The sequence below is a fragment of the Chaetura pelagica genome, unplaced genomic scaffold, assembly GCF_000747805.2.
Source record: "Chaetura pelagica isolate M959 unplaced genomic scaffold, ChaPel_1.0 scaffold142, whole genome shotgun sequence".
In the NCBI taxonomy this organism is placed as follows: Eukaryota; Metazoa; Chordata; class Aves; order Apodiformes; family Apodidae; genus Chaetura; species Chaetura pelagica.
The window spans coordinates 2302311-2316195 of NW_009952973.1; the positions used below are offsets into that span (position 1 = coordinate 2302311).

General features: G+C 38.1%; 1 protein-coding gene across 2 annotated transcripts in view; it reads left to right on the forward strand.

Moving 5' to 3' along the window:
- Nucleotides 1-2022: 2022 nt before the first annotated feature.
- The window catches only part of MND1 (meiotic nuclear divisions 1 homolog (S. cerevisiae)), a 36567-nt gene continuing 24704 nt past the window's right edge, over nucleotides 2023-13885 (forward strand). The window contains exons 1-3 of one of the 2 annotated variants that reach the window (XM_009995897.1): nucleotides 2023-2083; nucleotides 2909-2966; nucleotides 4678-4826. In XM_009995897.1, coding sequence (XP_009994199.1) covers nucleotides 2060-2083; nucleotides 2909-2966; nucleotides 4678-4826 — 231 coding nt within the window. In that variant the 5' untranslated portion in view covers nucleotides 2023-2059. Of the gene's footprint in view, nucleotides 2084-2887; nucleotides 2967-4677; nucleotides 4827-13885 lie in introns of both variants that reach the window. The other variant, XM_009995896.1, reaches the window with a different exon arrangement.

Genomic DNA, 13885 nt, shown 5'->3' on the forward strand with positions numbered 1-13885 from the left:
AGGAGCTGCTGGAGGAGCTGGGCTTGTTTGAGCCTGCAGGAAAGGAGGCTGAGGAGAGACCTTACTGCTCTCTACAGCTACCTGAAAGGGGGACGTAGTGAGGTGGGTGCCTGTCTCTGTAGTAACAAGAGGTGGAACAAGAGGAAACGGCCTCAAGTTGTGCCATGGGAGGTTTAAGTTGGATGTGGGGGTACATTTCTTTACTGAAAGGCTAATCAGGCACTGGAACGGGCTGCCCAGGGAAGCTGTTGAGTCACCATCCCTGCAGGTGTTTAAAAGACTTGGTGCTCAGGGACAGAGTTTAGTGGTGGACCTGGCAGTGGTGGGTTGTTAATGGTTTGGCTTGATGCTCTTAAAGGTCTTTTCCAACAAAAACAAGTCTGTGATGTGGCTGCTGAGTTTTATGTACATGATGTGAAACACCTGGCAAAGTGGCAGAAGAGATTGTGAAAATAAATGTGGAAAAAAAATCTAGAAAACACATTGATTAGTTATTTCTCTCTGTCAGGGCACTGGTGTGAACCTGGTGCCTCAGGGACACAGCTAATAAGCACGTGCTTTTAGAAATGCTTAAATTGCACGTCGTGCACAAATGGGATTTGATTATGTTGCTAGTGGTGGGGTTTGAGGTGTTTGGAAAGCAAGGAGAAAGAAGCTGAAGATCAGTCTTTTCTGTTCTTCCGTATACATGGTGGGTCCAGGTTCTAATCCTGCCATATACTGAAGTCAGAGGAGACAGCTTTGATGTCAGTACTGACATAGGGCACCTCTAGCTAAAGCAGGAAGGAGGAGACTTTAAAAATATTCTTAGTACTTTTGTTATATACTGTACTGAAGTGCTTCTGTTCGTGTTAGCTAGTTTTTCCATTTATTTTTTAAAATTAAATCAGTCTGGCTGTTTTGCTCTTTACGCACACTTTAAGTTTTATGCTGCCCTATTGGGATTTATTTAAGGAGGAAGCAGCAGTTAAGAAGTAAAAAAATGGTATTGACTCCTTTCTGTCAGGGCTTGGAAACAAACCCTTGTCATCTCTCTGAAAGTATCTTGTTATTAGGCTCCCAACTTCCATTGACTCAAGGGCAACCAATATTAATGCTTTCTTTTTTTTTTTTTTAAGTTAGACCTTTTTCTGGCAACATCCTATTTTGCTCTTTCCATCCCCAGTTCAGTTTCCTGTAGCTGCACACAGCACTGCAGGGTCTTGCAGACTGCAAAGGAGGGAGTGGAGCAAGGGGAAACATTCCCAAGTCACCTTATGGCCACTGCTTTTGGGCTGTTGTGAGGGCTATGCTAAATGCTATTAATAAAACTCCAGTTCTCTGTGAAATACTTTATATCCTCATTTTACAAGGGGCATGTTAAAATAGGGTCTCTGAAAATGATGAGAGGAGGATATTTCTGTTTCGTATTACTGGTAGCAGTTTGGCAGTAGTAATTTCTGCCTTTTGCTTCTGTTTCAATCATTATTTACTTCTTGGTCGCACAACTGCTGAGAGAAGCAGAGTTTTAATATGTGATCTTGAAATTATAAAGTTGGGTAGGAATTTTGAAGAAAGACATAGTACCTCAAAATGCGCTTTATCTCCTTGAAAAACCCTAAGTGATCTACATCTCACACTAGTGTATCACTGTACCACAAGATAAAAAACAGTTGTAAAGAAAAAACCCAAAAGACATTCCTTCTTATCTTTTTAAGCGCTATTAAACATTTGGGTGAGTTGCTGAGAACTGCTATAAATCTATTTTAAATCTAGTAAGGTAAAACAAGGAACTCTTTGGTTATGCCAAGAAACATTGAGGCTTGAGCTGGATTTGGTAGTGTGAAAGGTCAGATCCACTAGTTTAATAGATTGCAGGTGTGTTAGCTTGGTGTAATGATTCTTTGGGAAGTAGTTTATCAGAATGTCTGGGACTTATGGTAAGGTATTTTAAAGGATGGTAAATAGATTCTGAGTGGATGTTAATTATTTAAATGCCTGAATGTGTTGGGTAGTTTGTGTTTTTTTCCTTTTCTAGTCTAAGAAAAAAGGCCTGAGCTTTGAGGAGAAGAGAACTCGCATGATGGAGATCTTTTTTGAAACAGTAAGTAACTTGTCATGGTCCTGCATTTAAATCAGTGAAAAAATAGATCTTGAAAGGAGCTTAACTGTAGATGTAGATGAACTTTGTGTATCCTGTTATGCATTTCACTGATGCCCTGTGTCACTGATGTATGAATTAAAGGGACAGCACTTCATTTGTGTAGCTTCTGATTAAGTGGCACATCACCTGGTGGAGCCAAGTCGCGAAGAAGCAGAGGTGGTGGTAAATGCTACATTTGCTTCCTATACGAATCTCCTCATTTTGAGTCTGTTACCGTAAGAGAAGATAGCAAGAGATTAGGAAGTATTTCTCTTACCATTTATGGGAGGAACAAATCTGAGTGTTAAAAAAGATGAGAGCAGATGTGGAAGAGGCCATGGCGGAGAAGAAACCTGGAGATCCAAAAACAGAGCTACAGTTGTATTGATGACATATGTAATTCACAATGTTTCACCTATTAAAAAAATGGCTGTGATATTGCAGTAATTGAGCAGCGTGGTACATCTGGTGCTGGCAATCTAACCTTGGCTCTGTCTCCCCTAAGGGTTTTGCAGTCTTAGTTTCAGGCAAAATATGATGACTTAAAGGGTATGAAAGAAAAGAACAGGGCTTGTTACAATAATAGTTTTGTTTTTTTTTTCCCTAAATTCTCAGAATGTTCTAATTCTGTTGAGGGATATGTGACCTGTTTCCCTAGCAAAACATAAACATACAATGCATTTCTTACTTGCTTTTGTTGGCATTGATTTAGTGTAAAAAAAACAAACACTCAGGCTTGGATGACGCTATCATTTGAAGCTAAAGTTTCTTTTATGTTTTGCACAGAAAGATGTGTTCCAGTTGAAGGATATAGAGAAGATTGCTCCAAAAGAAAAAGGGATTAGTAAGTTATTTCTCTTGAGCCATTAATAATTTTTGGAACAGATTATACAATGGAAATTTTCCTGGTGACAATTTTAGGTTCGTGACTGTAATAATAATGGAAAACATAGCTAGAAAGGTAGGATGGTCAATGGCTGTAGCTTTAAAAGTGTTATCAAAAGCATACTCCTACCTCAGTTTGCTCATGTTTGTCACTCATGTTAGGGCCAAAATAAGGGATTATTAAAATGTCACAGCAAACTCCAGGTTAACCACTAAAACATGGGATGGGGTTTTTACCAGGCTCTGAGATGCGTGATTTGCAGTGATTTTCTGTCTTTGAAATCATTATATGTATGTAGGTAGTGAACAGAGAATTAAAATGTATGTTTGTGTCTGTAATGGCTTTTCTTAAAATGCAAGTCCAGATGTACATGGTCAATGTTCTGTTGAGCTTTTCCCCCAGAAAAATGGTTGGACAGCTGTAAAGGGAAAAGGTTTGTCTTTTCATTGAAAAGCTTTCCTGATGAGATCCATTGGTTTAGGATTAGGTCCAAGAGGATTATCTTAAGTTGCTGAGTTGTTTTATATGTTCCTCATCCTGCTTCCTTCCTGTGTTTATTGATGGAAAGGGGACAAAGTATAATGTTTGTGTAGTTGCCACTGTCCTTGTACAGCATATCTTTGTGGCACTGCAAGAGAACTTGTTGAAAGAACTGCAGGCACGTGTGAGTATTGCAAAGCAGAGTTTTTTGGTTACGTCAGCAGCTGACAGAGGCGCTCATAGGTTTCTGAAGAGGTGTGATGCTGATTGGTTTGTAAATGCATGTGTTTAATCGTAATTTGCAGGAAGAGGATGCAAAATAGCAAATACAAGCAATGGAATTTTATATTTAAAAATCTGGAGCACAGAGTTTTTTTAAACCATTAAAACATAGTTACTCTGAAAAAAAGCATCTAACCTCTGGAAATGCCCCTATGCTGGCACCCAGCCTATAGCTTCCATAAGACAGGATGTTCCTGATCTGGAATCCCCTTAGACTTGAAACTGGAAGTCAGACACTAAAAACATTAATTAGCTCAACAGTTTACAACACTTGAGAATAATAACTATTTGGCTGTGTTGAACAGGTATAATTTTTAAAATGTGGATTATACCACACATTTGCTAGAAAATGAGCAACTACATTCAGAAATATTTTGTATCCTTCTGGCTGAAGGTGGCTTTCTCTATGGGAACTGAATATAATCAAAAGTAAAATCTGTCCCTCCTGAATTTGTAAACAGATGGTTTTGATGCACCTGCTGTTGTTCTGTGCTTTGATAAGCATTTCGAAGTAAAACGTAATTACACTCCTAATAAAAAAAGTTAAAAGTTAATCCATGTTAGAATTAAGTTTGCAATTCAACTTCTCAAGTATCCTCTCTTGAGTTTGTTTTGATATTGTGCTGTAGTGTGCATGTAAGTTTTATGATGCTTGTGAGTGGTGTTCTACAGGCATCTTGTAGCAGACAGTATAGATAGCAGCTTTTATGTATAAACTGCTGATTTTGAAGGGGTTAATTCCTTCAAGTGAAGCATTAGGCATGGCACCCTCTTGAAATTGTCCAGCTGGCTGACATTAGAGTCATATATTCATACAGATGATTGTAGGTTTATGGCTATGGTAGTCATAATTCTCCACAGTTTAGATAGTATGCCATTTTAATTTGATGGTTTTGCTTTTTTTTAGCCTCAATGTCAGTGAAAGAGATTCTGCAAAGCTTAGTTGATGATGGCATGGTGGACACTGATAGAATTGGAACTTCCAATTATTTCTGGGCTTTTCCAAGTAAAGCTCTTCATGCCAGGAAGCGTAAACTGGAAGAACTGGAGACTCAGGTAAATCTGTTTTAAAGCAAAGTACTTGATTACCTGAATGGGTTTGCTTTTTCCTCATACCCTCCTATCATTCTTTTTCATACCGTGCTCTCTCGTGTGTGTATGTGCATGGGCACACGCATGCAGAGATAAATTTTCCTACAGGGATCATCTGGCACTCACGATATGACATTCTTTTTCATTATTATGCTATTACCTCAAAGTAGTTTTGGAGGTTGTTCTTGTTGCAGCTTGAGAAGACTTCTCATCTACTTGCTGCTGAAAGCATGTTATTCATGATGCAAAACGTTATTTAAGGACTTCCTTTAAATATTTACGCGGCATATGTTTTTGTGTGTCTTTTATATAATGTAGGCCATCATGTGGTCAAGAGCCATGAGAGGACTAAGATGGATATTCCAAGTAAATGTGGCAATCTTTCCTACTTATGGCCATTCTGCTTTCCAGTCTGTTTTTATCACTAGCTTAATTTGTGAGTACTTGGGTATTCCCATATTGCACTTTTATTAGGAGAGAAGACCAAACTGGTTATCTTCTGCAGAAGAGCAAAGCATCTTCTGTTACAACACTGCTGTCCTATTGATCTGGTTCTTTCCTACTTTTTAGGAACTTTTTCTTATTTTAATTGGCATGGGAAAGTTTGTTAGTTTATTTGCGACTGGAGTACATGATAAGATCAGTAAACTAGCTTTATGGTTTAAATGCACCACAATACTGCAAACATTTCCCGTGTTTATGTAGCATTATGGCCGTTCATCAAAGATGCAAAATTTTTGGTAGCATTTGAACATTTTTATAGACATTATTTTCTTCAGGCATAGATCTAGTGTTGTCATTGCTGTCTTGTGAATATACAGCATTGTCAACTTCAGCTACTTCTTTAGAGCTCCGGATTAATTTTATAAAAACATGCTTCCTCCAAATCAGTTGAAAAAGCAGTTTGTGCATCTGAAGACTTGCTAAAGCAGATTAAGTAGCCTGATCAATTCAGCTGGAATTTCTTGTTTATGCTTAGTGTAGTGTGACCAGCTGAGAGGTAACCTTGTCGCTTACTCTTTGCTATTTTGTCATTCCTTGTAAATCTCACTCATTACTAAACTGAAATAGTTTGGTCCACTGTTCTGTTTTAAACAACATTTCCTTTTGTCGTCAAAGTTTCCATTACTGGCCTGTGTGCTCTAGATGGCCATCTGAAGGCATTTTGGATGTCTGCTTGGGTGGATCTGGCAGAGGGACGAAGGTACTGGTACTCTGTCCTGATGCATCTCCTGCAGTTTTCAAGATCAAGAGTAGGGCTTTCTAGAACTTTCACTTCCTTTCTCCTTATCTACTAATTAATGTCATTTTTATAATCCAGTAATACATTCAGAGGTCTGTGGCAGTAAGGAGGTAGTACTGCAGTTCTTTCTATCATTAACTGGAATCATGTATTGACAACCTTTCAGACAGCTGCTTTTGATGAGATGGAAAATGCTGCGTGAGATAGCTCTTGTGGTACTGTATGGGTCATCAAAATTAATGACTTTTTAATTTCAGGTTATGCCACTGACTTGCTCTGTATTTTGAGTAACTTTCTGAGCACCTCAGATTACCTAAAAGTGTCATGGATATAAACTGTAATTTGTGTGCAACGAGACTCAGTTAATACTAGTTTGTCTGGATAATTTTGTCTGCTCTTTTGCTGCCTTTGTCTTCAGAATTCAAATTAGTCCAGACGTTAAAAACTTAACTGATTCAGCTGGATGTGCTTGTACTACTTTCAGGCATGGTGTTAGCATCTGGCATGGCTAGGCTCGAATTCAATTGTATTGACTGATAGTAATAGTTCCCTGATTCCTACATCAGTTTCCTTTCTCTGAAGCAGGAGATCAGTTTAACTGAGTTTCCTAGTAAAGTTACTCAACTTAGTCATATATTCACACAAGTTTTAGACCGAGCTACTTACTCTGCCAGAACATAAATGCCAACTGAGCAATTGAATGTGCCAAGATTCCTGCTTTGTTCCCAAACACTCTGGTGCTGTTGTCTTGTTGAATGCAAATTATTTGCTCTTGGATTATTTTTTTTTTGCTCATGCTCCATATTATAGCTAAGTAGTTGAATGAAGGCATTTGTATTATCTTTGCACTTGGGCCTAGTCCCATTATGAATTTTAAAGATAATTGATCAAGCAGGTCTCTTGAATACCCTGATGAGTATCTTCTTTGGAGTGCCTTGAAGAATCTGCGTAATGTGCTCCACCCTAAGTATCAAGGGCTTATCTACAAATACATGCTGTGCTGCTTTAAATGTACTGTTGCTTTATTAAACATAAATACATCTGTTTTTATGGAATTATTATTATGGAGTTATTGTATTGTGAAGTTTTTTATGGTTATTTCTGTGTAGGAAATAAACTATGGGGGTATAAACATTTTTGCAATATAAAACTGTTCCAGTTGAATGAAATAGTTTTGTTACCACACCTTTATTTGTAAAGCAAGTTTTGCTCCTAACATGTGGGCTTACTGATCTGAGGTCTCTTTAGACTGTGCTATGCATCCTTAAAAATACTTATATTCATTACCTTGCTTTTATGATGAGAATGGAAATGTTTCAGCATTTCAAGGATAAACATTTTAAATAGCTGAAAATAACTTCTCTGTTGACACAGTGGAAGGGTGGCATTTTCAGTGAATAAGTCTCTGAACACTTTTACAAGATGATAACAGATTCTGTCTGTAAGTTCAAATTAGCTATTTTAGTGTTTGTATTCTTGATGCAAACACAGTTTTCTTAAGGGTTTCTAAATCTAGTCACCAAGTATCACAAAACTTCTTGTCAGAACATGCAAAGCAGAGAAGAAAAGTAAGCTATTGTACCATTTCTGTTGCCTGCCTTTGATCATTACTGTATACAGCTTGTGGTGTGCTGAGAAACAGATTTCCTTTCTGTTTCTCATCCAGATCACTTGTTAACTACCTGAGTTGGTTTCTTTCTTCAGCAGTTAAAAGTCGGAATCAAGCTGCCTTTCTTAAAACTAATATTAAGAAATTTAGCAGTTCTGTTCATACTGAAATTAAAGCTTTTTACCAGGAGACTGTATCTTTGAGGGTGTGGATAGGTAGTGGAGGGAAAGGGGTGATCCCAAATGCTGAACAGAGACATTTGAAAACAGTGTTAAGAAACAGAACAAGCTTCTCCATCATGCACATTCTCCCATTAATTCCTAACACTGAGGCTTACATTTGACAAGTTGGGCCTGCTATAGGACCTTTTGCCTGCATATATTGGTACCTCGTGTTTTAGCAAAGTTGTAGCTCTCTGCATCTTACAAAGTTTGTGATCATGAGGAGGCTGATTTAGAAACTGTTTTTGAAACAATTTTTTTTTTTTCAGATTTTTTTTAGTGAGTATTGAGCCACACCCCAACTTGGAGTCTGGTAAGCAAAGAGGTCTGTCTCAGTATTTGTAAGGAAGAGCCAGTTTTGTCTCGTTGTTTAAAGTTAGACCTCACAGTGGTTGTATATACCCTAGATTTGTGTTTTTTCAGGAAGGATTTTTATGTCATCAGTGTGATTCCCCTTGTGCAGAGATACGGCAATTAAAACGCAAAGCTTGAAATAAAGATTTTGTTGACATAGCTTGTCCCTATGCCCCTATCTTTCAAATTTCTTTTGTGGGGGCAGGTATTTGGAGAGGGGCACTAACCTCTGAACTGACACATATGGCAGATCTTGTGCTGATCTGATTGGGATTAGGATCTTGGTGCTGCTCTCTAAACTGGGGTCACTGTTTGAACAACTTTTTTTTGAAAAGCAAGGACAGCAAATATCTTTAGCTTGTGTAGCATTTGCTGCACTTTATTTTCTCTGATAGCTCACAAAGTAAGAATTGCTAAGGAGGTCCCTATGGATTTTGTATTGATTTGTTTTGCAGTGGCATGGCTGCTCTTAGTGGCTCACGCTTTCTGCCAGATGCTTATTTTTCATCTCTTGCTTATGCTTATGCAGCTGTGAATTGAAAAAGGAAAAGATGTTGGGACTTGCATTTTTGTTAGATGGGTTTATATTTACATCAGTACAGCTATGAGATGGGGAAACTAGAGCTGGGGTATGGATTGAGAGATATCTTTTTAACAAGGTTTGTAAGTAGAGAAGTTTTTAATGGAACTTCACCTTTGAGAGAACTGTGGAAGCTTTACTGTGAGAGTGTGTTGTTTGGTTGGTTTTTTCCTTCCATAGAAAAGGTGAAAGGATGTGGTTTTATTCTTTATCAATGCTTTCCTGGCAGTCAGGTTCTAAAGTTAATTACTTCCAGTCTCCTCATTTTAAGCATGCTATGAGACAACAAAATCATCAATAAATTATATTTCTGCTTACACACTTCTTCATTTAATAAAGACCTTAAACTTCAGTATTGTTATGCTAAGTGTAAACATCTCATTTCTTCAAAATAAAATTATTAATTATTAATTAAATTAACTAGTAATAGTGAGACATTTTTCACCCAAGAGTTGATGAGTCTGCAAACCACAACCTTCAGAAGCCCTAAGGAACATCCCATCTCTCCGGCACATTGTCTGCCGTAGCCAGTGTGACAGGGGATCTTGGCTGGGGTCGTACAGGGCAGGTTTAGTACTCACACTGCAAGGCTGAAGGGAGGTAGAAGCAGTTTCAGTAGTTCTTGGTGACATCAAAGAGTGTCTGAAATTCAGTAGAAAAGGGATACATGCTCAAAACATAAGGTCATAGAGGACTGTCCCAGCATGGTGTAGTATTTTTCACAGAGGCCTGAAATACCAAGTTCTTCAAAGATCTTGCAGTTGTTAGTGTGACTGCCGGCAGTACTGCAAGCAACTGTAATTCAGTAGCTTGGAGAAACCACCAGTTTTCTTCCAGTCTGATTTTGTGACAGTTCATTTCACTGTTCAGTTCAAAACAGTTTATTACACAGTTTTATTGTTAATTGCTATTTATTGTGAAGTTGCTTTCATGTGGGTTTTGTATTCTTAGGCTTTGCAAGAGAAAGTTTACCAGCAAAGAATGTTGTAGCTGCTGTGCTTTCTGAGGCTGAGAGCAGGATGGTGTCACCTTGTATTGCAACAAAGATTAAACAGAATCTTTAGAGCAAGATACAAGATGGCCTTTTTATGCTTCTCCCTGTCCTGGCTTCAAGATACATGTCAGAAACAGACTTGGGGAGGGTTTCTGATAATTGTTTTTTTCTTCCATTAAGCATGGCATTGCGTGTTAGGAATTGTTTATTTGGACTTTTTCCTCTAATATATATGCTTACAATTTCATTAGATTGCAGAAAAAATAGTTAGTTGTCCCTTCCAGGAAAAATAAAGTGTAATTGCTGAAGTGTTCTCTCTTTTAATTCTCATTATGTAGGCAGGATCCCAAAATGTTGACTGAGCAGTTATGGCAGTCTTCCCATGTCCAGACTGGGCCTCCCTTTTTCCCTGATGTTTGACATCTCATTAGCTTTCTATTTTACTTATTTGGTCTTCCTTGGATTGGCCTGGCTGTTTTGATAGTCTGCAGCCCCAATCTGCTGGGTGATTCCATTCCCTTCTGGCTTGCCTTTTTTTTTTTTTTTTAATCTTTAGTGATGACTCTCCCAACAGAGACCATTAGTGACCCCTCCCTATCTTCAGCTTGAAGCTTTTCACAAAAGTGTATTTTCTTTTAAATAAATTACTAGACACGTAAAGAAATGGCCAACAGTGACGCTGGTATGGTATGACCAGCTAACTTCATACCATGCAGTGGAAGTTGTAACAGTAAGAAGTATCCTAAACACAAGCAGCTGAGAATTTGCATCATTTAAACATTGAGAATATGTGGATTAGATCTATATGTATTTGTTCATTGATCCTGTAAAACTTATTCCCTGGATCACTCTCCTGGAAGATGCTAATAAAGTTTTATTTGAAGCAGTCCAGGGCTTTTGTTATCTCTCTGCATCTTGCATTTTAAAAATGTTTGTCTTGAAATCATTCTGGACATAGTAAGTCCTGAAATGTCCAGCAGAGAATACTCTTCTAATGTTGTAATTTACTAGAGACTTCTGGAATTATGTTTAATGGCATGCTACAAAGCCCTGGAGGGTATGCTTAGTTAGTGCTGTCATGGCAGACTTCTAAAAATACAGTGCTCTGGAGGCTTTGTTAGAATTAAGCAACCTCATAATTTGGTGTTCATTAGTTGAATTTCATGCTTTTCCTTTTACTAGGTGTTAGTAAGTAACTAGACTGATGACAACTGTGAAGTGTAGGTTTTCCTGCCTTCTTGTTGAGCATCAGCTAAAACTGGTATGATTTAAGAGGAATTATTTTTTAGAAAGCTGGCTCTGGAGGGGCTACAGAGATTATAAAGTAGGTTTGAAGAAAGAATCCTACTACATTGAAAAGGATGCATTGTTACAGTGTCCTAGTAGTGTATATTATACATTCATTCTGATACAATATGGGGAAAATACTAACTTTTTCTAACCATCTTTTCTGTGAAACTGAATTTTTTAGGTAATGCCACCACACAGTTTACTTTTCCTTTTAGAATAGGCTTGCATACTGGCTGCTGTCTCCCTTTCTGACATTGCAGTGAAACTGTTACTCCAAATTTCTTTGCATTTCAGAGTAAACGTGGGGATCTTGCTCCAGGAGCCCAGTGAAATCTGACACAGATGCAGCCTTGCACAATTCCCCATGCTCCACAGTAGGTGGCATGGGGTGAGTGTCAGTTCAGCGTATCAGCAGAAACCCAGCACCATGAGAAAGTTTAAAGGCTTAGATGTGCTGCACTGTAAGTTTGCCTCTGCTGTAAGGCCAGGAGTTTCCAGCCAGGGATAAGGTGGAGGTGATAGTACTTTCTAAGCTGGATTTGATGGAAATGGTCAGTAATAATCTTATTTAACTTGAACTTTGACCTTCACCTTAAGATCTTGTCATTAAATTAATACAGTGTATTTTATTTCAGAAAACTAGCATGCATGCAGAAGTAAAAATATTAGTATGCAGTTATGTATGTCTCACTTCATAATGTTTTCCTCTTCTGAAAGGGATGAAATAAAACCAAACCGTGTGAAATTATTTTGAAGCAGGGAAACTTTAGAGGAAAGGTCTTTCTTGTCAAATGGTTTATTATTGTTGAATACATGTTATTTCCATCAAAGACTATTCTTTGCATGAGGAACTGGCGGTGACACTAATCTCTCTGAGCATTACTTTAAAATGATGAAATTGGCATAAAAAGTGAATATGTGAGAGTGATGTCAAAACTCTGAAACTGGATAGACGTGTTTTACTGAGGCTTTTTATTTTGCTGATAATATCTCAATGTAGGATTTGGGTGTTTTAGAAGTCTGTGGAATAACATTTTTATTTGTTTTTTGTAGTCTTTAGGCAGGACTTGACTCAGGGAATATGAGATGAGCATTGTGTTTTAACTTGGATTGTCTGTGCTCAGTCCCTGATGGCATTGTCAATGTACGGACCAACTGGTTAGGATAACAATCTTTAAAATCCCTTTTGAGAAATTTTTGAACTTTTCTTTTTTTTTCCTCCCTTTCTTTCCAAAGGAAGATACTTTTCAATGTTCTTTCTGCCTTGAACAGACCTGTTAACTACCAGCTTGGATTTTTTAGGTGTAGTAAATACATTCATGTGCACTAACAAGCATCGTTCATGTCCAGGTAATAAAATTTTTTATAGTTCTGTCACTCATGGGAATGCCTTTTGACTCTTTCAGCTTTCCTTATAAGACTGCTTGCATTTGTGAAACAGGGTTGAAAAATGAGGCATTTCAGATTTTGTGGTTGTTTTGAGCTTTTGGTTTTGTTGAGTTTTTTGTAGGTTCATTGGGCATACTTGATATTTGTATCTGAGTAGACAGCCATTTATCCCTTAGGTCACACCAATTCTGCCAACTCTGAAAGCAGCCAGAGAAACTAAGTTCTTTCATTCAGCCAGCACAACTGTTTCTTTCACCTTTTGAATATTCAGGAGATCAGCCTGGAATGGCTATTTTCTGTAGCATTACCAGTACTCACCAAATGGTGTTAAAAATAAATGAAGCAAAAACAAAAGCTCATGTCAAGACATCTTCTCTAAGTAAACTTAAACTTAACTGTTATGGAAAATAATTGGATTAAAAGCTACTTTTAATGTAGAGGGGTTTACTATATACTGATAATCTTCAAATAAGTGCAGCTAGCAATATCCGGTTTGTATGTGGATGGGTGCCAGTGGAGGGAGAATTCCTCATTTGTTTCTTCTGGATACCCTGCATGTTCTCTTTTCTTTATCCAAAAGCAATTGCAGGAAGAAGGACTCATACTCAAGATGATCTGAGAGTCATACCTAATATACCATGTGAGATTTTAGTCTCACTGTCATGTGCTAGCATGCTAAATATGTCAGTTATAGGCCTAAATTTAATCTTGAAACACAAAATGGATTGTGTTTGTGGAAGTGGCAAGTAAATCAGTATTACAGAATCACAGAATCCTAGGGGTTGGAAGGGACATTGAAAGATCATCTAGTCCAACCGCCCTGCCAGAGCAGGATCACCGAGAGCATGTCACACAGGAACACATCCAGGCACGTTTCGAATGTCTCCAGTGAAGGAGACTCCACAACCTCTCTGGGCAGCCTGTTCCAGGGCTCTGTGACTCGCACAGTAAATAAGTTTTTTCTGACGTTTACATGGAATCTGCTATGTTCCAGTTTGCACCCACTGCTGCTTGTCCTATCACTGGACATCACTGAAAAAAGCCTGGCTCTGTCCTCCAGACACTTGCCCTTAACATGTTTGTAAACATTAATGAGGTCACCCCTCAGTCTCCTCTTCTCCAAGCTAAAGAGACCCAGCTTCCTCAGCCTTTCCTCATCAGGGAGATGTTCCACTCCCTTCATCATCTTTGTGGCTCTGTGCTGGACTCTTTCAAGCAGTTCCCTGCCCTTTTTGAACTGAGGGGCCAGATGAATACTGTAGCAAATCAGATCAATACTGCTTATGATTGCAGAGATCTAACTTTAGATTTTTTTTTTTCTGAGAATTTTTAATAGTGTTTTG